Genomic DNA, 23,202 nt, shown 5'->3' with positions numbered 1-23,202 from the left:
AATTTGTTCGACCTACCAAAAATTTTACTGTATTTGTGTATTACTTAATACTCATATAAAAATAAATTACTATAAATATTTCAATAGCAATATCAAAAAATATATTGTAAAATATAAGTACTTATAGTATAGTAATATAAAATGCTGATAGACTGTCTCCGATCAGAATCGTTTTTCTTTTTCATATTATGTAAATAATGTAATGATTACATAATAGTTACTTAGTATCCTCTCCCTCTTTTTGTTTGTTTGTTTATTGTGTATAAATATATAAATTATGTATACTGTATTTGTTTTTCGTGTATATGTATAATTATCAGTGACCCGTGTTATCACTAAATAATAATTTACCGATAAGCAAAACTGCTTAAGTGAAAGACTTAATTCTTTATTTTATAATATTCAAAAATGTACAAGATAAATATTTGTGTTGCGTACATTATGAATGCCCTTATCCTCCCCTTATATCTTTCCTGCATATAAGTTATAACGACTATAATTTACCTACAAATAACGGAAAGACAAATATTGTATAGTCTTTATATGCTTGTTTGCTTTCTATTACAATTTATAGTAAATATGTGTTAAAATAATGTAGATTATCAATGTTTGTACTTTTTTCAAGGCGGGTAATCCAAAAAAACATAGAAAAAACATATAATAGTTATTGACATTTTAAATTCTTATAGCTGAGTAAACAATATTTTGATTTTAGTATTTTACAATGGTATGTGTTTTTTTATTTATGTACATATTTTATAGAAGAAAAAACTTCGAATTCTTTAACTTTGGTGTAGTTTCTGTTAGTAAATTTTATCTAATTATTAATCTGGGAAGTCGAATGTTCTCTGTACTTTTCAAAACAATCAAGAAAACGAAAATGTTGTGATTGATTGAAGTTCAAATTTTAACGACATTGGATATATTCAAACGTAGTTATATAAATAATACGTCTTAAAGATTTATCCTAAATAGATTTTTATTATTTTCCAAAATATATTGATCATAGAAATGTTAAACATTCCACTGTCACTATTTAATTACCATTTTCCATACATACTCGATACAATTTTCACAATATTTAGAAAAATTATATTTTTGAAATTTAGGAATTTTTTTAAAGTTTTTTTTAAATGTTGATAATATTTTTGTAGACTTATAAAAAACTTGAAAATGTAATACAAAATCTGATAAAAATATGAGTTCTCATAGCAATATAAAAATATTTAAAATACTTACGTATAAGGACATATTTTTTTATAATTTATTAAAAATAAAATATTATATTATTATTATTATATATTTATATTTTATTTTAAAATGTTTAGATTATTTCAATTAATTCTAAGTTATTCCCTATTTTTACTACAAACCTACTCACTCCGTTACACCTATACGGTAAAACAGCATTAGTTTAAAAATAAATAACTATAAATTATAGGTAATATACTAATATACAATACAAATATGTTCTCTAATAATAGCAAATACGATATTTTAGTTTAAAATTGATTCAGTCTACTACTGTATTAATAATTTTAAGATAATAAAATAAAATATTTAAATTACTGTAATAGATAACAATATAAATATGTAATAAAGTACTGGTAATATAGACAGACCTACTGCATGTCTACGCTAAGAATCATTTTTTGTTTGCAAATTGCAATTATTTATCATTTAACTTTAATTTAACACATCCATTATATAGTTACACTTACTTATATAAAATGACGAGTTTCATTTGAAACTTACTGTACATCAGCAATTAGGTGCCTATTACTTGTCCGCTCTTTTAGCTTAACTGTATAATAAAATAAATAAAATGTAAAATACGTTAATTATATAATTATAATGTAATAGTGTCCAAGGCCCAAAATCTGTGTGCAACCAGTAACCACATACCAGATACCTAATCTATAAATTATGTTATGGACACAAAATAGTCAAGAAACACTCAACTTCACGATGTTAAATTAGGTGCGAGCATAAATTATTTACCTTTTTTTTTTATCCAATCTTTAGAATTCGAATGAGCACACAATGGTCAATGTACACAATATCCCCACGAACGTAATCGTGATGAAATCGAACGTTACTCCTTAAAAAATATATACAATTCATTATTTATGATATAAAAAAAAGGTTTACAATTTATCAAGTCCTACATTATAATATGTAAAGTGAATCCTCTAAGTGAAACTCTGCATATATTACGTTTTTATTACTTCATATAAGTAAGATATAAACAACGCTAGAATTCATTGTTATAGTGGTAAAAGATATATACTACATGTACTCGTATAGTTTAATATATATCTTTCTTTTTTTTTTAAAAAAACATTTATGTTTTAACATTTTACATCAGGTGGTACCATCCAGTCGTTATTTTATGATATATTATGTCTTCAGAAACACATTAATTTGGTTTCTGGTATGTTTTTCGACGACCCTATAATTCTATTTATTTTTACACAGGTATCGTAATAAATAATTTATGCAGCAATGCGCCTCTGAATCTCTTGATAATTATGTAAATATCTAAATCTGTAATGGAGTAATCTAATAGAAATAACGGGAGTCGTATCCTCGTCCGTTGCATGTGGCTTTATTTACGTTTCTTATATGAATATAAATGAACAAACGGCTTAGCATTGAAAACTATAATACTGATTTAGTGTACGCGGTGATGGAAAGTTATCTCTCCGGTCACATCGAAAAATAGTAATTAGTTATTACTACAACTACAGTAAATTATTAATAATTGTTAATTGTTATTTTCGAGTATTTAGTACTAACTGTACGTACAATTTGATGAGAAATTTATTATAATATTATGAGGATAAACCAACAACTCGATATTCCGGCAGATCCGCTCCCGCATAACAGAATATGTTGTTAAATAGTTATTTATTCTCCATCAGTTCCAATTAATTAAACACATACAAAACATTACAAACATATATCATTATTATGTAGAAATCATTTTGTAGAACTTAAGTTATTCATATAATATAACATATTATTATATTCTATATTTTAAACAATAATCTCGTTTCGATTTGGCTATATTTTTATTCTTACCATAAGTTTAACCCAACCAGCCATGGGGGGGGGGTGTTACATATGTAGTAACACCCCCCTCAGCCGTGGTATACTCGTATATTTACATTTTTTTTTATTTTACTAACAATATTTTTTTCTTATAAGCCATTATCTATTCACTTGTAATGCGTTTGTACAATAAAGTATACTTAAAATTATCAATTTTATGTGTATAATTTTATAAATTAATTTTAAATAACATCCCCCCTCCATGATATCCCTGGCTACGCGCCTGACCTATAGTGTACCTATAGTAGTTGTACAAGTATCTAAATTATTTTGTTCACATTTATACAGAGGTACGTTTCTATTATAATATATATACAATATCAGCAATAATTTGATTTATATTATACGAAACAGATACATCAAATTGTATTTTGTATTTTTAACCATGTATGCATTTTTACGTCTTTTTTTAATTTTAATTCGTTTAAACGTACAATTTTAATAACGATTTATCAGCACCATATATAACCTATAATAGACACAGAGTGATTAAAGTATGAGTGTATGACAGAGGTAATCAAACTTTTTTTCCACAGCTCATACGTCTCTTCGTCAGTTTTCACGACATTTTGATAGTTCCTAAATTATTGATGACAAAATAAAATAATATTTATAATTTGTTCATAAGTGTGTTTATTTAATCATGTAATATGATAAACATTAGTTTTTATTTATCGTAACGCCATATAATAGTCGCACCATCATCGTCAAAATCAAGTATATTATTTTTTCTTCTCTTACCACTGCAACAGAGGACATTGTGCTTCCATGACCAATACAAGCGACGCCCTTGTAAAAGTTGGAGACATAAAACAGGTTGAATACCTGGTCTAGTATGTTTACGCTTTAAAGCCTATAGTATACATAATGCATTTGGTTTTGTTTTGTAATTCATCCTATCTCGAAGAGCTTTAAACAGTCGTTCTTGCTTAAAACTGTATACTACTCTCATGTTCGGTCCACGCATTGGATCCAAATATCCCATGCATACACGAGTATGCATCTATTCCTTGGGATCTGTTTACGGCAATAGACTCCTTGTTTTTAGATCGAGTACAGACTACAGAGTCGTTTTTTATCACCAGCTGCTTTCATTTTAAAAATTAATCTACGCCTCTAGCATACATTCCTGTAAAAAATCATTGTAGACTTACCAATAATTTATAAGTATAGACAAATATGTAACAGTTAATAATTATTATAATTAATAATTTGTTGTTCTCGCAAAAATGATAGCTAGACTCCTTTCTCAAATTAACTTTAGAGTTCTTCTTCGTTCCTCAAGATTTCACTCTTCCTTTTACTATTCTTTTCCATATAATACTAGCTAATCATGGTATGAGTTATTCAGTTTATCGGATTATGCGTTTGACCAATGAGTATCTTAGGTAATTTAGATTAAAACAGATGATTTTTTAGAATAATTGTATTTTACGCGTTTATTTTTGCTATTTATAGGTACATGCGTATCTTTTTGTATCTACATAGATAAATTACTATAGATTTGATAAATTGTTTGTAATTATTTGTATTACATTGGGTATCATATTCATGTTTATTAATTAACAGATAAATAAATTAGTTAATTAAAAATACTAATTCGTCAAATCAGTAAGTTATCGGCGTAACTAGGAGGGTCTGTGGGGGCTTAGACCCCCTGTATTTGTATCTGGCCCCCTATAAGATCTTACTTTTTAGCCTCAATTAGCCTTCAAATTATTTTTAACTTTGGTTTTCTAGGACTCTAGCCCTTGTAACTATTAAACTCTAGTGACGCCCATGATGGAGTAGGTACTAAGTAGTTATGAGTTTTAGAAATTAATAAATGTTATGATGTTCTTTTTTTAAAGTATCGCCTATAACATCAGAATTCAGTATTTATAGGTTTATACTTGATCGCTAGAAATCTTATTCTCGGTGAAAAAAAAAAACGTTTTTGGATTTTTGTTTGTGATTTAAGTACCTAACTTTACCACAAATATGTATTGTAAACGTGTATGTACAGAATATTATATTAATTTTGTTGTTGTTGCATAGGACTGCGCACAGCATCTGCTGTTCGGTATGGTTCAAGGACGACGAAACCTGTTTTTTTTCAACCCTCCCGTGCAGTAAGGTACTTATGTCGAATGCACGGTGGTCGTGCCGGCCGGCGGCCACTGGAAATAAATAAATACATTCCGTTCACGAACAGACGATCTCATCGCCACCTATCGGTCGTTAATGATCGAGTAACATATTTTTCCGTTGCAGTAGTGATATAATAACACAACAATATATATTGCTATACCTGCCTATCCCTACGGTGCAATACAACGCTGTCAGTAGTATTTTCAACGCAGTAGAAAGTACCTACCTACTAGAAACGCGTGCGCCTGCCGCCTACCATATCATACACAAGTGAGTACATAGCTTCTATACATATAATATACATATATTCTAGTTTAAATTAATTTACGTTATTATTATTATTATTATTATTATTCATTATCTGCAGTTATCAATTGTTTAACTACACGTATACGCATATAACGTAGCAGTGTATAATGCTATATAATAGTCTTTACAACTGCATAGCTTATTTTATATAGAATATAATAATAATATATTGCTCCGGGTTCAATATGTAATATATATAATTAATTAAAACCGATGCAATATCGTATCGATAAACGATTATTACGGTACCTAATTTAATATGTTGGTACGCAAATATTGACTAAGTAGGTACTTTAGTCCTTGTATAATATATATTGTATATATATCATACAGATCACATCATATCGTATTTTAATATCATACTACTACAAACAGATAGCAGCTATATGTTATAGCCGTTGTAGGATTATCATTACTTTATTGTGTACAACCAATGTCCAACAATCGATAATATTTTATTTTAATTAGTTAGATCGCTAATTTTTCGGTTATCTGATTGTGCATAAAATTCTTGTAATATCCAAGATATTCCGATTCGGGCCGACCAAAGTATTTTTTCGCGTTATATTTCTCGTGTCACAAGATTCCGGTGTACGTGTATAATAATATTATACAAACATTTGGACGAAGTTATCTTTAAATGTATGATGATGCCACATGTTTAATGTCTATATACGTATATAATACAATATTGTGTATTTCTGTATTGTATCTTATAACTTATTTTATACGCATGCACGAGGTTTTTTAAGTTACAAATCATTAAACATTGTCAATAATTATTGTACTTTATACTAATTGATAAATATATGTGTGTGTGTGTGTGTGTGTGTGTGTGTGTGTAATACCATTAGAGTAATGATTAAATCATGTATAAGAAGCATAAAGACAATGACATTTACCTTATAGTTTAATAGATTATACCAGCGGTTCCCAACCTTTTTAGTTGTGCGGACCACCAATTTTGTAAAAAAAAATCTTTGAGGCACACTTATAACTGTGTGCACTGTGTGGCACACCTGCCACACCTATATACGTATGTATATATAATATATAATAATATTATTTTAAATAAATACGTTGTGATGTTAATATTATACGGTCCACAGCCCAGTTCCACACCGCCTGTGGCCCATGGGTTGGGAACCGCTGATTTATACCTGCAGTATACGGACAGAAACATATATATAGACATATACAGTATATATAATATTAATAAATAAATATAATAATAATAACATAAGAGAATATTTTTTAACATAAATGTTATTAATATACTAATATTATTTATTTATTTATATACTATATTATGGGTACCTACCTACATTACTTTTGTAATTTTTATTTCATACTGTTGTACTGAAACTCAAATTGCAAGTACTCAAATTCAATTTGATAAATTCTACACTTCGTTTTTCTTAATACTGCATAATAGTTGTAACGATCCGTGATATTCATATACCTACGTGCAATATATATGTATTGTAAATGTATATATTTGTATAAATAAAAATAACATGTAGGGGACCGTATTATAGCGTATGTATAAATAATGAATATAGATGTATACAGGCGGGTAAAATATAGTATTACAATCACGAGTAAATTAACTTATATAATATAGGTTTTATGCAAATAAAATTAATATTCATTAATATTATTTTTAATGTAAATAAATGACCATATTTTTCAAAAAAATATGTGTTGTAATTACATATAAGCAGTCTTTATTGGTATAATCGTGTATTGTAATATTTTGATGATTTTTGGCCGAGTATGGGGACTTCAGTAGGTTTAGTTCAGTCACTATAATTTATTATCATATACAGTTGGCCACTCCGGAGTTAAGTGAAGAGAGTAGTTTTCTACTGCGTAGTTTTTATATACATATACAAAAGATCTCTTTCCCAAAAATCTATGGGTGTGGTACAATAAAATATATTTTTCTGTCACACTTCGCTGGCTTGCTCAATGACTCAATATCAACACCCCATGTCCCCATTGTGTATCAATATAATACCTAAATCCAAAATGAAAACGTTATGTCACAATTACCGATTATGTTATACTCATATATGTATACATCGCTCTGTCCGTTAGTATGAGTATATAGCTGTATAAATCACTGAGAACATTTCATTCTGTATAGATATTAATAATAGGTACTTACATTACGTTTAATATACACGCAGAAAAAAATATATCTGTATAGAGTGAGAAAATCTATAATTTCGGGGTGTTTTATTATTGTTAAAGAATAAAAGAACTATATCCAATCGTATGCAAAAAGCATTTATAAAATATTTTCGAAACTTTTATCGGGAAAAAAATCGTACAGTCAAATATTTCGTTCGTGCAAAGATTAAAAACGACATTAAATTTCAAAAAGAAAACAGGTTAAACTTTAAATTGTAACTTGTAAGTCATGCATACGAAATGCCTCTACTTGAATTTTATACGAAGATTGGATATTGACTTCACAACGATGTGTGTTTAAATTTTGTTTTAATTAAGATAATTGATAATAGGTAATCAATACTCCCGTTGTAGATATAACCACAGTGGATACCGAGTAGATTTTCGGTTACCACGGCCTAGTGATTGTAGAGAAAACATAAATATCGATTGATGGTAAAAATTTTATAAAAAACGACTTTAATACTAATCCGGGATCATAATACTATATCAATATCGTACTAAGAATTTGACCACTTTTAAAATGCAATTTATATTGTTAAGTAATACTTTTTTTTAAGTAATAATATAAGACGTCAATTTGTCAACGGTCAGATATTACAAACTTTTTTACATTTTTAAACATGACTATTATTTTTGTCGTAAACCTGTAAGGTTATTGAAGGATATTACGAATGCTAGTTTTATTTTATTATTATTATTTATTACCATAACTATAGTGAGGTAATACTAGTAATAACTTCAAAGGCCGTAGTTTGGAGCAGTTTTGATAGCTTCTATATGTCTCTTTAAAATTACATATTATTTTAAAATGCACTTAAAACCAAAATTGTATACTAAATTTATATTAGACACCCTGTATACTGTATACACGGGAGAGTAGACGTGACTACGTGAGTATACGAGCATATAGTCGATGTGAACATAAATATAATATGCCGGGTGTGACTCGTGATCGTGAACTACATGCCACATGACCATATGGTCAGTAAAATATGTGTTCATAGGGTAAAAATATTCTTGTGTGGCTTATATTATCGAGAAATCGTTAAAGAATACTTGCTCATGTCAGGAACATCATTATAAAAACGTAAAATATAAGTTTTATTCAGATAATTTCAAAAATATGTGTCCCGGTCGAGATTAAAGGAAACATTTAAAACCTGAAACGACTATTACTGACATAGTAACATGTATAATATACCTATAATGTATATTTATCTTTATAAAATAATTTATGTTCTGATATTTTACAAAATACAGGATGACATGATGCCCGCATGTATTGTCTCAATCTTACAAACTTACCAATTCCTATAGTATATTACTGTAGAATGTCGACTAATTAAAAAGACTTCTGGAAAAAAAAACACTTAATAAATTACTATTAATAATTAATTTAGTATGTTGTTATATTCAAACATTTCAAACGCTAAAAAATCTGATAAAAATAAAAGTAGTAATAATAATTTTTAGCGTATGAATATTAAAATACACTAAATTAATTTTATCATTACCTATATGGCTATATATATAAGCAATAAAATATTAATTATTGATAATCAATGTGTATTATTATATTGTTATATTAATAAACTAAAAAATAATATTATTATACAAATTCTTAGACGTAAACATAATACAACATAGTACAACATAATATTGTATCTAATGAATAATGATAACGAGCTAAATTAAATAGATATTTTTCTTATATTTTGACCTATTTGTGTTAAAACGTAAAGAATTTTTTATCAGCGTATCGATATTACAATACACAAAATTAATTGATTACAAGAATTTTTCTAGTTACTTTTTTTCCAATGTTTTTTAACTAAGACCTTTTCCCCAAACTTTCCCCAACTTTTCTGGGTCAAAAATTTAGAATAATTAATAAAATATTCTTCATAAATTGTTCATTAACACATTAAAATATATTTAAAAGCTTTGTCACATTATTTTTTTATTTGCGTTTAAAGTTAAAATTTTGATTTCTTGACGGTAATAAATTATTTATTATAATTGTAATAATAATTTATTATTGGAATAAAAAAAAAAAAAGAAATTAAGCGTTTATCTGTAAATATTTTTTATAAGTGTTTGAAGTTTAAATTTTGGTTAAATAGGGGATTCTCACAAGTAAAATAACAATTTTCGTACAATCGATTCTTTTTTTTTTTTTTGTAACATTAAAGCAAATAACCGTAAATACTTAAAATTTTCACCGAATGTTTATATTATTATTTTATATTACACATGGTATAATTTTCTAAACACTTTGACTATTTTTGACTTATTTGTAAACATTTGAGATGTTTTGGAGAGTAATTTCTGGTATCAAATTTAATATGTTTATGTTTTGGTAAATGTAAATTTACAAATCGTATTTTTTATATTTTTCTCTCTCTTTCTCTATTTCATAAATAATAACACATATTACAGTGTCATTTAAAATTGTATTTTATATTTTAAAATGTATCTCCATACTGTTATTTGTAACTATATAAAATAATAATAATTTTATTGGCTATAGTCTAGTAACTCAAGTGCTAAAATTAAATGAAAATAATATTAATAAATCATTGTAGTTTTTGATAGTAATTGCCAGTTGGTATATTTAAATTTAAAACATGCTTCACGCTTGTCCTAAAAAAATAGGTTTGTGTTAAATATTAGTATAAGTTGATATGGAAATGAAACAATAATTTTTTTTCAATCATCAATTCTGCAATCTGCGCATATTGGCATGATTAATATTTTATTTTAGCCAGTTATTAGTTTGATTGTCTTATCAAAAATCTGTTAATTTACTATCGAATACCGCGACGTACTTGTTGATAAAAGTTAGAGATATTACTTACTATGTACATAAATACAATTAAATTGAATAAGACATTTACCAAATTAATCGTATAGCGTATAGGTATAGCACATATACCTGAAAAATTTAAAAACAAAATATTTCGCACAATTCAGCATTAGCATTTTATTCCAAAGCATAGTATCAGTATACACTGCAGTTGAATTAATAAATGCTTATAAATTATAACGATTAACACATCTTATTATTTAATTATTTAAATCCGGGTTACTTCTCTAGAGATCCAGCGTCAATATGTATAGTTTGCAAAGTATTAGGATTTGTATAGGATACAAAGAAATATAAGTAGTCTATATAGGATAGAAATAGAATAATTATTACCAAAAATTTTAACATCATTTATTGCCGTATGCATGACTTCACATTTTTATAATAATTACTAGGGCACGGATGTTGTTGCATTATTTGCCACTTTTTTTCTACTTTTTCAATATATTGCTAAGTACGTTTTTAATGCGTGTCATGTAAGTACGAACTAAAATCTAAAAGTTTTAAGTATAATTGTTTGCAATTTTTGGATTTTTATTACAATTTTATCTAATTTACTCATTTATACAACTATTTTAGTTATAATATTGTCGACAGTCAACCGTCGTAACATCAATATTATCTCATTAAATAAACATAATTTCAAATTGATGGGTACTTAAGGTTATTTAAGTATTTGTTTAAAAATAATTTTTGAAATATGAGTAATATTGACTATTTGACAATTATGCGTTATATTGTTATGATTTGTTCTTCAACTACTTCGAAGTTCGAATAGAAAACTGAATTATTTATATTTATATTTTTAGTAGGATTTTAGATTATAACAGTAAATTTAAAACATATATAATAAAACGCTGTTATTTTTTAGTGCAATTTTTAATATTTTAAATGCAATTTTTGGTATTTTTTAGTGTAATACTCCAATCAATTTTACTAGTTTTTTAGTACTACAGCATCTGTGCTCTAACAATTACCTTAGTATCAGATATAATAATAATAAACAATTATTACTATCATAATGTCGTCGATTCAAAGGAAAATATCTACAAAATATTAGCCAAAATCAAAAAATAACTATAGGAATTATTTATACTATTTAAATAATTACAATTTACAATATACCTAATACCTTTATAGCCATCTATATAATAAATATATATTTCAATATTTGTATAAGAACATATGGCGCCTATAAGTATAATCGTATAAACGCCAATTAATTAAAAATACATTAATAATAACGATATATCATTAAAGTAATTAACATTATTTATCATTAAGGTTTCGGTAGGTAATTAAACTATAAACATAAGTTTAACGATTTTTAGTAGGTTTATGTAGTGTAGGACGTATATAGGTATACTGATTTCTACACACTCGTGCAATTTATTACATTTTCAAAAGAAAAAATAATATTGAAATATTTTTTAAATTTATACATCAAAAACTATTGAAACTCGTTTTTACTTGGAATTTTTTTTTATACAAACTATAGGTACATATTATATAATTATTAATACTTAGCAGCTACCTAATAAATAATATAATGATTACTAATGATATATGTTATTACTTATTGTAATTAATTTATATTAATTAATTAATTACGTATATTTAATATAATTCAACTATTATATAATTTAGTCAATAAAAACGTTGGAGTAAAAATACATCGAAGGTGCTTATTGTAATAATATTTATAATATAATATACATATTAGCTTATTACATAACATATAATACATATTATACGATTTTCAAAACATATTTTGGTACGTATTTTATGTGCATCTCAATTATTATTATTAATTTATTTTACTACTGTTGGTCGTTGGATGGCAATTAGGCGTGTATATTACTATTTATTATAATATAATATTAATAATAATAATATGGTCGTTGGGAAATCGGAGGTAAACCGAAGCCGGCAGTATAGCTATCTACGTACGATAGCTGTATGATAAGTCGTAAGCACATGCCCATTACTAACTACTACTACTACTATTACGACTATGGCTATTAAACTTATAAAAATATGTAACGTTAAAAAAAAGTTACCCGAAGGCCGGAACGGTCCGCGGGTATTGTGTAATGCACTACAATATGCGTGTAATAGTAATGATAATTATAATAAATAATAATTAATAGTGTAGTGCCACGGGTTGTACGAGCAGTGAGTAGTTGTGTAGTTTGTATAGACGCCGAAACGAAAGAGCAGAGTTCACCAGCGGTTGATAACGGACCGCCGATAGTGTGGCTGATAACGAATAATAAAAACTCCACAAACACTGATACCGAGTACAAAATCATTATTTTAGAGTTTAGACGTTGCTCGAATCCACGACGACCGTAAAGTATAAAATAATGCGTTCCGTGAAATTCTATCGTCGAAACTTCACATAAACACGACGTGGTCGTCGTCGTCACCGCCGCCTCGTTTATACCGCACACTGCGCACGCCATCAGACTGTACACGGCGTGCGCGCGGTTGTTTTATTATTTTAATTTTTTTTTCTTACTGTAATTTTTTCTCGGGAGCAATCATGTGAAAATCGATTAGGCACATTTAGTCTCGCGATACGGCCCGTCGTCGTCCGGCCCGAACCGAAAACGCCGCATGCGACACGATCGTGCTCGAATCGTTCCTAGAAAATTCGACGGCGACGGCCGGCACTGAATAATATTTTATCGCGATCAACGTCGTCGTATTAACGTACGTTCGGTACGCGCAATGCAATATGGTATATCGTCATGTGACATCCGTAGTACGTCTCGAACCGCGTAGTATACTTTGTAATAATATTGTGATATTGTTATTTTAATTATTATTATTGTTATTAATATTATTATATGGTCACTTGCCGCGTAGAGAAAAAAATACCTCCCCAACCGTTCCAAACGATGTCGGCAAGTCGAAACATTATAATAATAATAATAGCGAACGTTACTCGTTTTAAATCGTCCACTCTCCGTGTGCGAGAAAGTGATATTACCGTCGCGTGCGTGTAGGTATTGATTTTCGTTTTTCTATTTCAGATTTGCCGTTTGCTGTAATGACAAATGGACGTCATGTTCCTCATCGTCATAATCGTATTGTTGACGGTCGCAGTGATACTGTTTGCCGTTTCCAAAAAGTATGTGGTGGAGAAGCTGAAACAAGAAACAAACACGGACTTCCAGAAGCTCCAGAGGCGTTACTTGATCGTGTACTGTTTGGCGTGTTTTGCCGATTGGCTTCAAGGCCCATACGTCTATAAATTGTACAAGCAGTACGGTTACAATGAAGGAGAAATAGCCGTCCTTTTCATTACCGGCACAATATCCAACAGTTTATTTGGCACAATTACAGGAGCGTTGGCTGATATTTACGGCCGTAAAATACTTTGCATTTCTTACGGTATATTGTATTCAGGGTGTTGTGTGACAAAAATGTTTGGCAACTTTCAATTATTGCTGGTTGGACGTATGTTGGGAGGTATAAGCACGTCTATTCTGTATTCGGCGTTTGACTCATGGTACATCAACGAGCATGTCAATTATTACAAATTGCCAGAAGAGTGGTTGAATAATACGTTTGCCAAAGCAACTTTTTTTAATGCTACACTTGCCATACTAGCTGGATTGTTGTCATTATTCTTGGTTAGCGTGTTAGAATTTGGACCTGTTGCGCCTTTTGTAACGGCTATTCCATTTCTCATGACTTCTAGCATATATGTTATGTCTGTGATAAATGAACACTATGTTCGCAACACAAAATCAGCTTCAGCGTCAGTAAAGAAAGCTATTATTCTGTGGATGACAAATAAAAATATCTTTACCCTCAGCGTTGTTCAGTCCTTATACGAAGGTGTCATGTACTTATTCATATTTATTTGGACCCCTACGTTTGATGTGTTAAAAGACTCAAAACCCCCATTGGGGCTAGTATTTTCAAGTTTTATGTTAGCTCTTATGATAGGTTCAAAAATTTATTCAATACTATTGGGAAATAGTTTTCTAGATTCAAAAAAACAATTGCAACTGGCTACATTTGTAGCAACCTTTTCGTTTTTAATGTGTTCCTTGGCCATATCAAACATATTTTTTGATTACAGTGGCCAACAAAAATATTATAAAGTAATGACTTGTTACTTTTTTTTCTTATTGTTTGAAATTTCTATTGGTATTTACTTTCCATCCATGACGTATTTAAAGAGTCAAGTAATACCGGAAAAGATTAGAGTTACCATATCAAATGTAATTAAAATACCTAGTAATGTTTTCATCTGTTTGGCACTATTATGGATATATTTTAAAGAACCAAATGAAAAAAATTTGATAAAAATCCAAGAAGATCAAGAACCTAATGTTGATTTCATTTTAACAATTTTTGTGGTATGTTTTATCGCTACACTCGTTACATTTATATTTTCTAAAATATTTTCCAAGTTCCACAGTGAAACTTATAAAGACATAATTAAACGTCATGAAATTGAAGTGTAAATGTGTTCATGATAAAATTATTCATATAATATATGCCATGTATACCTTACTAGGTACAGATTATTAATTTTACAGTGAATTAATTTAATATAAGTTTTTAATTTATATAAAGTGTTTAATATTTTAGATTTTTGTCTTTTATATTAACACAAAATTAAAGTATCATATTTTGATTCATATCTGATTTATAAATATGTATTAATTTAAACATTTTATAATTTTAAGTTAAGACAGCGATTAACAAAAAAAGCATTATTTATGTATTAGTATCTGTTGAAGTAAATTTAAAATTGGTTACCAGTTATAATCATTGACTTAATAATCTAAAATGGAAAAATCAATTGTCTATGAATTTATGTTTTTTAATTTTTCAGCTCAACTAATTTGTTATAATATTATTTGATATTAAAGACATATTTTACTTTTAATTAAATACTATTTTCTCAATCTAAATATTTTGTATACTATTCTTATTAAAGCTTTAATGTAGTTTTAAATGTATTTATGTGTGTGTGTTATAAATAATAATTATTGTGTAATTATTAATCTTGTTACAACTTATAAAACGTTAAAATATTTATTTTTTTTTTTGTTCCAATAAATCTACATCTGTTTAAGCCAGGTACACACAGTTTCTCATGATAGCGACTCTTGCACTATCATGTTTAACAGTCGCTTTCGCAATAATTTAATAGTTACTATCATTATGTCAACCTGGCTTTTTTGTTATTTATTAATTTAATTCTGTGTTATGCTTCTGTGAATTACAATCATTGAAACAATTGTAAAATTTTTTTTTTTATTATTATTTATTACTATTAATTTTTATTTTTATTCACAATACTACAACATATACTTGATACAAATTTATACGAAATAAATATTTAAAAAAATGTTTTCCAAAATTGTTTTTGCTTACTATTATTTATTAGTTTTAAAATAAATATATATTTGATCGAAAGATAAAGAAAATAGTTTCTCCGGAGACCCGTGTTTAAAAATTACAAAATTCTAGTTATGTACTAAGATTATGAGTATTTTTATACATTTTATTGTTAGTTTGTCTAGGTACAATTTATGTTCCGTGGACCTTGATATTTTATGATAACAAAAAGAAATAAAATATTGCCACTATAGATTTTTAAATTTTGCATCTATATTATCAAACATTTAAACAAAAGTACAAAACATAAATTTGTTGGTGATCGTTATCATATTATAATAAATAATAATTAATTTAATTTAATGTATGATGTGTATGACACACAGCAATAACTGTAATAAAGCATAGCAATGAACCATTAATTTAAATACTGTTATGTTGTTTAGTTTAAATCAAAATCTTTAACATTTTGATAGGAGAATACTCAGGACTATTGAGTATTAAGACTATCAAGACTACTATTTTTTTATGTATAGTATTAAAACATTTTTGTATGATTATTAAATATTTTTAAATTGTATGGTTATAGCAATAGCAATAGGTACTTTTAGAAATTAACATTAAATTTGTTTTTGAGCTCTATTTTTTCAAATATAATTAACAATATACGTGTTGTAATGAGTATGGTTGTATAAATTAGGTGACTAATTTATGAACTATAAATGTTATTAAATTATCGGTTTCTTATATTATTGAATGGGTGGTATGGGCGGACTTGGGATATGATTTTTTGAAACAGTGTGTCATAAAATTGTTTTATGTGATGGCTATAGCAGCAGTCGCCAATCGATGGCTTATTATGCGTATTTTAATTTCTAATCTCGACCTTTGAATCTGCTTCTTTTTTAACCTTGAAATGAGGAAATTGATTATTTATACAAATTAAAAAAATATCTAATAAAAAGTGATCGAAGCCGTTTTTCCTGTTCTCACTGATCGCTCTCAATATTGATAGTTTTTTGGTGGATAGAGAATGAAGATAGGTACCTATAAAAAGTTTGTTTATTAATTATTATACAGATAAATACCTATTATTGGGTACTTATTGAATATTATTATAGTTAATTTATATCAAGTGTAACACACATTTTTCAAAGTAAGTCACGAAGAGTAACTTTTTTGTTCTGAACATTGAATAGTAATAAAGTAATAAATTAATAAATGTATGTAATATACATAGTTACAACCTTTTCTTTGGTTATATTTTATAGGTTAATAGTATAAAGCGTCACATCCTCCGAAAAAATAATCTAAAATTAGACGACTTTAGCGTTTAGCTATACTGCTATAGTATATAATGTTAAAATGCAACACCCACGTATGTTGTCTCCGTCTTACATATACATAACCACATAGGTAATACTGTAATAGGTATAATAAAACAAATTTTCGTTCAGCAGAAACCATTTTATTTTTATTAGCTTTAATATTAGAGTAAATTTACCTTTTATCGAACTTAAAGGTAAGAATATTATTTAGATTCTAGGGCATCACATATTCACATAGGCTTTTTATTAACATTATAATTTTTAAGTGAGTTATAAGTAGAGTTAGAATGTTGATGACTTGCATTTTTTTGCATTTTTAGCTATAAATGCTTTTTTTTGTGTTTAACGTAATTTTTAAACATTTTTAAGTCGTTTTTTCATATTTTGTAGTTTTTGTACAATGTGGCATCATTTTTCTCAAATTTTAGATATTAAAGAAAATTTGTATAATATTCAAAAAAAAATAATTTTAATATTAATATTTTAGGGTTTTTGTTGTGATTAAAATTAAATTTATCGCGTACCAATAAGATTTACTGTTTGAGTGTTATAGATACTTTTATACGAGTACATTGATAAAACAAGTGCTCTTTCAGACATACACAGATCCATTCGTCCGATCATACACACTTATGGAGTATTATATTCATAAATTGTATGAAATAAATGTATATTATTATTAATATATTATTTATTTATATTATAATTCATGTTTTAAATAACCTAATCTTATTATCACATCCATATCTCTAATAAAAATTATTATTTATAAAAAAAATGTTTTCACTTATTTAATTAGATATTTTAGATCATTTTTTGTAGTTTTTAGGGCATTTTTTTCTGTTTTTCAATTTATCAATATCCTAAATCTAGTCATAAGCATTGTATGTAAATTGACATATTTTACATATTTTACGTTTTATTTTAATTCATTTTAAAATTATAATAGCAATAAAAGCCTAAGACGTTTATTCTTACATTTAAGTGTGATAATAGCCAATAGGTAAATTAACTCTAATATTAAAGCTATCAACATAAAATCGATTCTAAATACAAATTTGCCATGTTGTATATAATATATAATAGGCAAGACGAACTAGACGAAAACATCACATGCGGGTGGGGCGTCCTCTTGGCTCTTAATATGATCTCGGTGATCTTGCGAACTTAATCGAACAGAAATGACTTTGAAGTCGGGATAACTTACCTACTTACGAGTTAATAGTCATAGGTTCATAACTTAAAAATTTACAAGCGTGAATGTTTGTTTTATTTAGAAAATATGTTTACCATCGTCCGTCACTAAAGTTCACTACATATATATTTTGTCAGCCATTAGAACAACATATTTACTTTTTATGGTAGGTACCTATACTCAATAAATATACACACACACAGAGTCACAACTGAAATATCCCAACAGGTTTTTATAATATAAAAACCGAAAATAAATTAAAATTGTATTTTATTTTTTATTATTATGCATAACGTGAAAGTAAAATAAATTTGCACAAATAGATAAACAACCTTTATGTGGTTAAAAAAAGACGGGCAAGTATGATATGCGTGTTAAATTTGAATTAAAATATTCAATGATACATCATTATATATGAAAAACGATTCTGAACGGAGACAGACAATCAAAGTATCAACTTACCTACACCACAAACTACAAAGTATGTTTTCATGTTATGTTTTTTTTAAGACAAATGCTAAAAGTATTTAGTAGGGTAATTTATTTTATAATACCGTTAAAAATTTTTCAAAAATATTATTACACAATGATTTTATACACTTATAAAATATAATAATATACGTAAAAGTTATAAGTTCACACGAATATTGTTTTTGAACTAGGTACTTATATAACAAAATAATAAACTTGTTATTGAAACAATTTGAATATGTAATTTCGAAAATTTCGTCCAAATTTAAATTTAAAATATCTATAGAAAAATTATGCTTTTATGCTTTTTATATTTTTTTAGTTTTGATATAAACTACTTATAAAAAATCTTGTATTGAATTTTCAAGCATTTTAACAGGTGATAAAATTATTTATCGACATTTATATGAAAATGAAAATAAAAAATTTTAATTTTAAATATCTATAAATATATCGAAAAAAATCAAAATAGATTAAAATTTTTATTTTTTATTATCATTTAAAAATTTGGTGAAAATTTCAAGTATCTGCTGTTTTTCGTATCATTTTATTCTAATTATTTAATTACAATAAAATATCAAAAATTGTACTTTAAACAATTTAAACGCTCATAGAAAATTAATTTGACTTTCTGATAGGAATTGTTTACATATATATTTAAAAACTAATAAAAAAACCTTGTGTTAAATTAATTTTTAGAAATAAATAGAAAAATAATGTTTAACTATAAAATAATTTTTAAACTCGAGATTTCACAATTGTTGTCGAAATTCCAAATTTAAACGCTTATAAAAGCGACTATAATTTATTTTTGATATTTTTAATTGGTAAATTAAAATATCGTATATAAAATTATCAAGCATTTTTACCAAGCAAATAACTTTTTTATTAACATTTAAATATATATATATATATATAAAAAAACGTGAAAATTGAAGTTTCAGTATGAATTACTTACAAGGGACTTTGTGATTATGTGAATTCTCACTCGTCAAATCTCAAAGAATCTATTGATATAACTTTTAAAAATCGACAAGTCGTTTAGATCACAACAGGTAAACAGAAAAATTATGTATATCATTCAATGCTCATATAATATTATATATTATATTACTACGCCATAGTGTTGGAAAAATGGAAATTTTTTAAAAACCATTCAAAAAGGGTTTTTTTGTGAAAAAATTGAATATCAGTAAATTGGTTAACTATAGGCATAAACCCTTATTTCAAATTTCTCTTAATCTTATCTTTATTACCTAATACCTATACATGTATGAATGTATGATGTATGATATATCTAATGAAAATTATAGTACCGCGTATATACCTAGATATAATTACATTTTCACTATTTTTAGGATATATTATTGTCGTAACTAGATATTTGTGAATAGTTTAAAAATATAAAATATTGTAAGCAACATTTTTATGTCGTTTTCAAATTTAAAACACCGAAGCTGTATCTGTTATCTATATAATATTATATATAACTGACACTTGCAGTTTCAAATTAAGACAGCGGGTTACCAAGAAAATTTCGATTGGCCGTTCAAAATATAGGTCGATTATTATGAGTGTTTGGTCGTCATTTTATTTTTTATAATAATGATAAATTAGTACTAACATTAGAAGAAAATATAATGGAATAAAATGATTAAGCTGTACAATACCTTGCTGTAGCTGTAATCAAACTATAAAAATTCTAAAACACTCGCTTAGCTCGATATGCTTTGTTTATCTGGCGCTGGTCACTTCTCACTTTGTAAGTACTCAGTCGTACAGTGTACCTACTACCTACAATCTACACTAAATAAATGAGAAAAAAAATATTTTCTAATTTGTAAAATTTTAAATTAGAAACATGATAAATTCAAGTCAAAATGAATTTTAAAATGTATCAGTGCTTTGAAGTATAAATTCATTCGCCTTATATCTATGAGATGGTACAGTTGCCATGCAACTTGTTGTAGCCCTTACAGATTGGTGCAAATTCGTGGTTAATACACTTCTCATAAGTTTAACACTATACAAACACTATCTCATTTAAGTCAATATTAGAGTTATTTGATGCATGTATTATATATAACAAGCTGAAAGATGAGAACATTATTTGTTTCGTATAAATACAGGCATATCGCATCACATAATATAGCGATTAATACATTTATCGAAAACATATTCTCAAATGTTAGTTTGCAGTGAGTATGATGTGTTAATAGTAATATTAGAGTACTTGAACAGCAAAATATAAATACAAATAAAATAAAAAAAATATATTAATTGGGAGATATCTTGTATACCTACGTTGATTTGACTAGTGAGTAACGTTAAAATATAACTGCGGCAAATTATAGTGTATATAGTGTACTCTCTGTTTAACATAAATTACTGAATAAAATTGCACGAACTTCGGTAAAAAAAAAAAATAATAATAATAATACTAATGAATCTGTCTTGTTATTATGTTTCTACCAAAATATCAAAGAGAACTAAAATTATATGTATATTGTAATTCTGGAATGGCCAATTTGATACCTACTATTATATATTATACTAATACTATATACTTACGTACTTTGTATAGCTGTTTGTCAAATTGAAAACTAGCTCTGCTGTGTATAAAAGATTTCGAGTGTACTTCTTCGTTGAATAGGTCACTGTGATTGATACGTATGTATTAATAATGTATATTATAGACCTTAAATAATTCCATATATATCCGACTAATGAATACGAGTGGTGGCTGTATGTCGGATTTCTATTTCTAAGGATATTTTATAATTTATTTATATTGCTATATACTATAGTAAGTAATTTAATTTTCTATCATATAATATTTTATATAATCATATGATAGGGTTAACTAATTATTGCTGACATATAATTTCATGCAAATAATAATAAATTAAATACCGTGGAATGATGTGATATATTCGTATAGTATAATATACCTATACCTGTTTTTTGTTAAATAGCTTAAAATTAGGTTAGTTTAAAAAATAAATAATACATTAATTGTGTATAGAAAATGATATTATTTAGCCTTTAGGTAACAATAAATTATTTCAAGTGTCTATGATTTATATTATTTTGATGTAGATAGAATAAAATCACAAATCATTTGAAAAAATTGTTAATTTATACATTTGAATATATAAGTATCTAATTTCGTCAACATTTGAACTTCAAACGCTTATAAACATAAATGTGAATATTTGTTTTTGACATTATTAACTGCTCTCAGAATAACTTATTATGAAAGTCCTTGAATTACATTTTCAATCATTTTTATAATGAAAAAAGTTAAAAATAGAAAATTTAAAATGTGTATAGAAAAAGGGACATAATTTATTTAAGTTATATCATGTACTTTAGTATGCGTAAGTCACTAATAAAAATGTTATGAACATTTCAAGTCCTTAAGGTTATTTCTTTTTGAAATAGGTACCTATATACAGTAGATACGTACAAAAAAAGAAAATAGATTTTATCGTAATCCATTGTCGCGTGCAAATATTAAACCAATTATTTTCCTGCGGTTTTTTAAATTTCTTTTAAAAAGTACTCAGAACCAGTCAGAAGTTTTACTTTTTTACAGATCCTGAAAGTGACATCTGACACACACACTAAAAAAAAAAAACAACATATATATGTAAAACCAATATAGTACATTCATCAGCTCGCTGAGAATCTAAAACTTCGTGATCGATTTTCTTTGTCATCGTGTCACTAAATTGAATTAATAATTGAAAAAAAACTCCATCGCCTTCGTCTCCGTAAATCGCTGCAAATGAATATTTCATTGAAAAACGAATAAGGAAAATTATAAAAAACAAAATCAATTTCATCAAACTCTGTTTGCGCGTAACATAAGTTAGCCATCTTTTGTATGGCGTGTAATCAGTTGTAATCACCATCCACGCGGGAAGTAACTAATAATTTCAAAATTATTAGGTACGAGTAAGAGACACATTATAGTACTAAATAAAGGGTATAGCAAGGGGCACCACCGGCGCGTTTCAATCAAGATGACGGTTGTTTAGTGGCGCCAGTGGCACCGGTGTTTCAATCAATTCAATCAAGATGGCGATTGTTTATAGTGGCGCCAGTGGCGGACAATGTCTGCGGGGCATCTGGACTTTTCCGAGTAAGCCATGGCTCGGCTGGTATAGTGGACAGCGGTCTGTTCTTATAAATAATAATTAGAGGCATTTCTATTTATG

At 27.0% G+C, this 23,202-nt stretch overlaps 1 protein-coding gene across 4 annotated transcripts; it reads left to right on the top strand.

Annotated features, from left to right (window-relative positions):
• Positions 1-5,397: 5,397 nt before the first annotated feature.
• Positions 5,398-15,202, top strand: LOC113556706 (molybdate-anion transporter-like). Of its 4 annotated transcripts, none has more exons than XM_026961815.2 (2): positions 5,398-5,514; positions 13,657-15,202. In XM_026961815.2, the coding sequence occupies exon 2, from the start codon at positions 13,681-13,683 to the stop codon at positions 15,100-15,102; it is 1,422 nt and encodes a 473-aa protein (XP_026817616.1). In that variant the 5' UTR covers positions 5,398-5,514; positions 13,657-13,680; the 3' UTR covers positions 15,103-15,202. The 4 variants fall into 4 exon arrangements, with proteins under 4 accessions (XP_026817616.1, XP_026817614.1, XP_026817615.1 ...); XM_026961813.2 differs by lacking the exon at positions 5,398-5,514 and adding an exon at positions 12,896-13,385; XM_026961814.2 differs by lacking the exon at positions 5,398-5,514 and adding an exon at positions 12,896-13,413.
• Positions 15,203-23,202: the final 8,000 nt, after the last annotated feature.

Source organism: Rhopalosiphum maidis, chromosome 3, assembly GCF_003676215.2.
Source record: "Rhopalosiphum maidis isolate BTI-1 chromosome 3, ASM367621v3, whole genome shotgun sequence".
NCBI classification, from domain to species: Eukaryota; Metazoa; Arthropoda; class Insecta; order Hemiptera; family Aphididae; genus Rhopalosiphum; species Rhopalosiphum maidis.
This window is presented reverse-complemented; position numbering and strand designations above follow the sequence as displayed.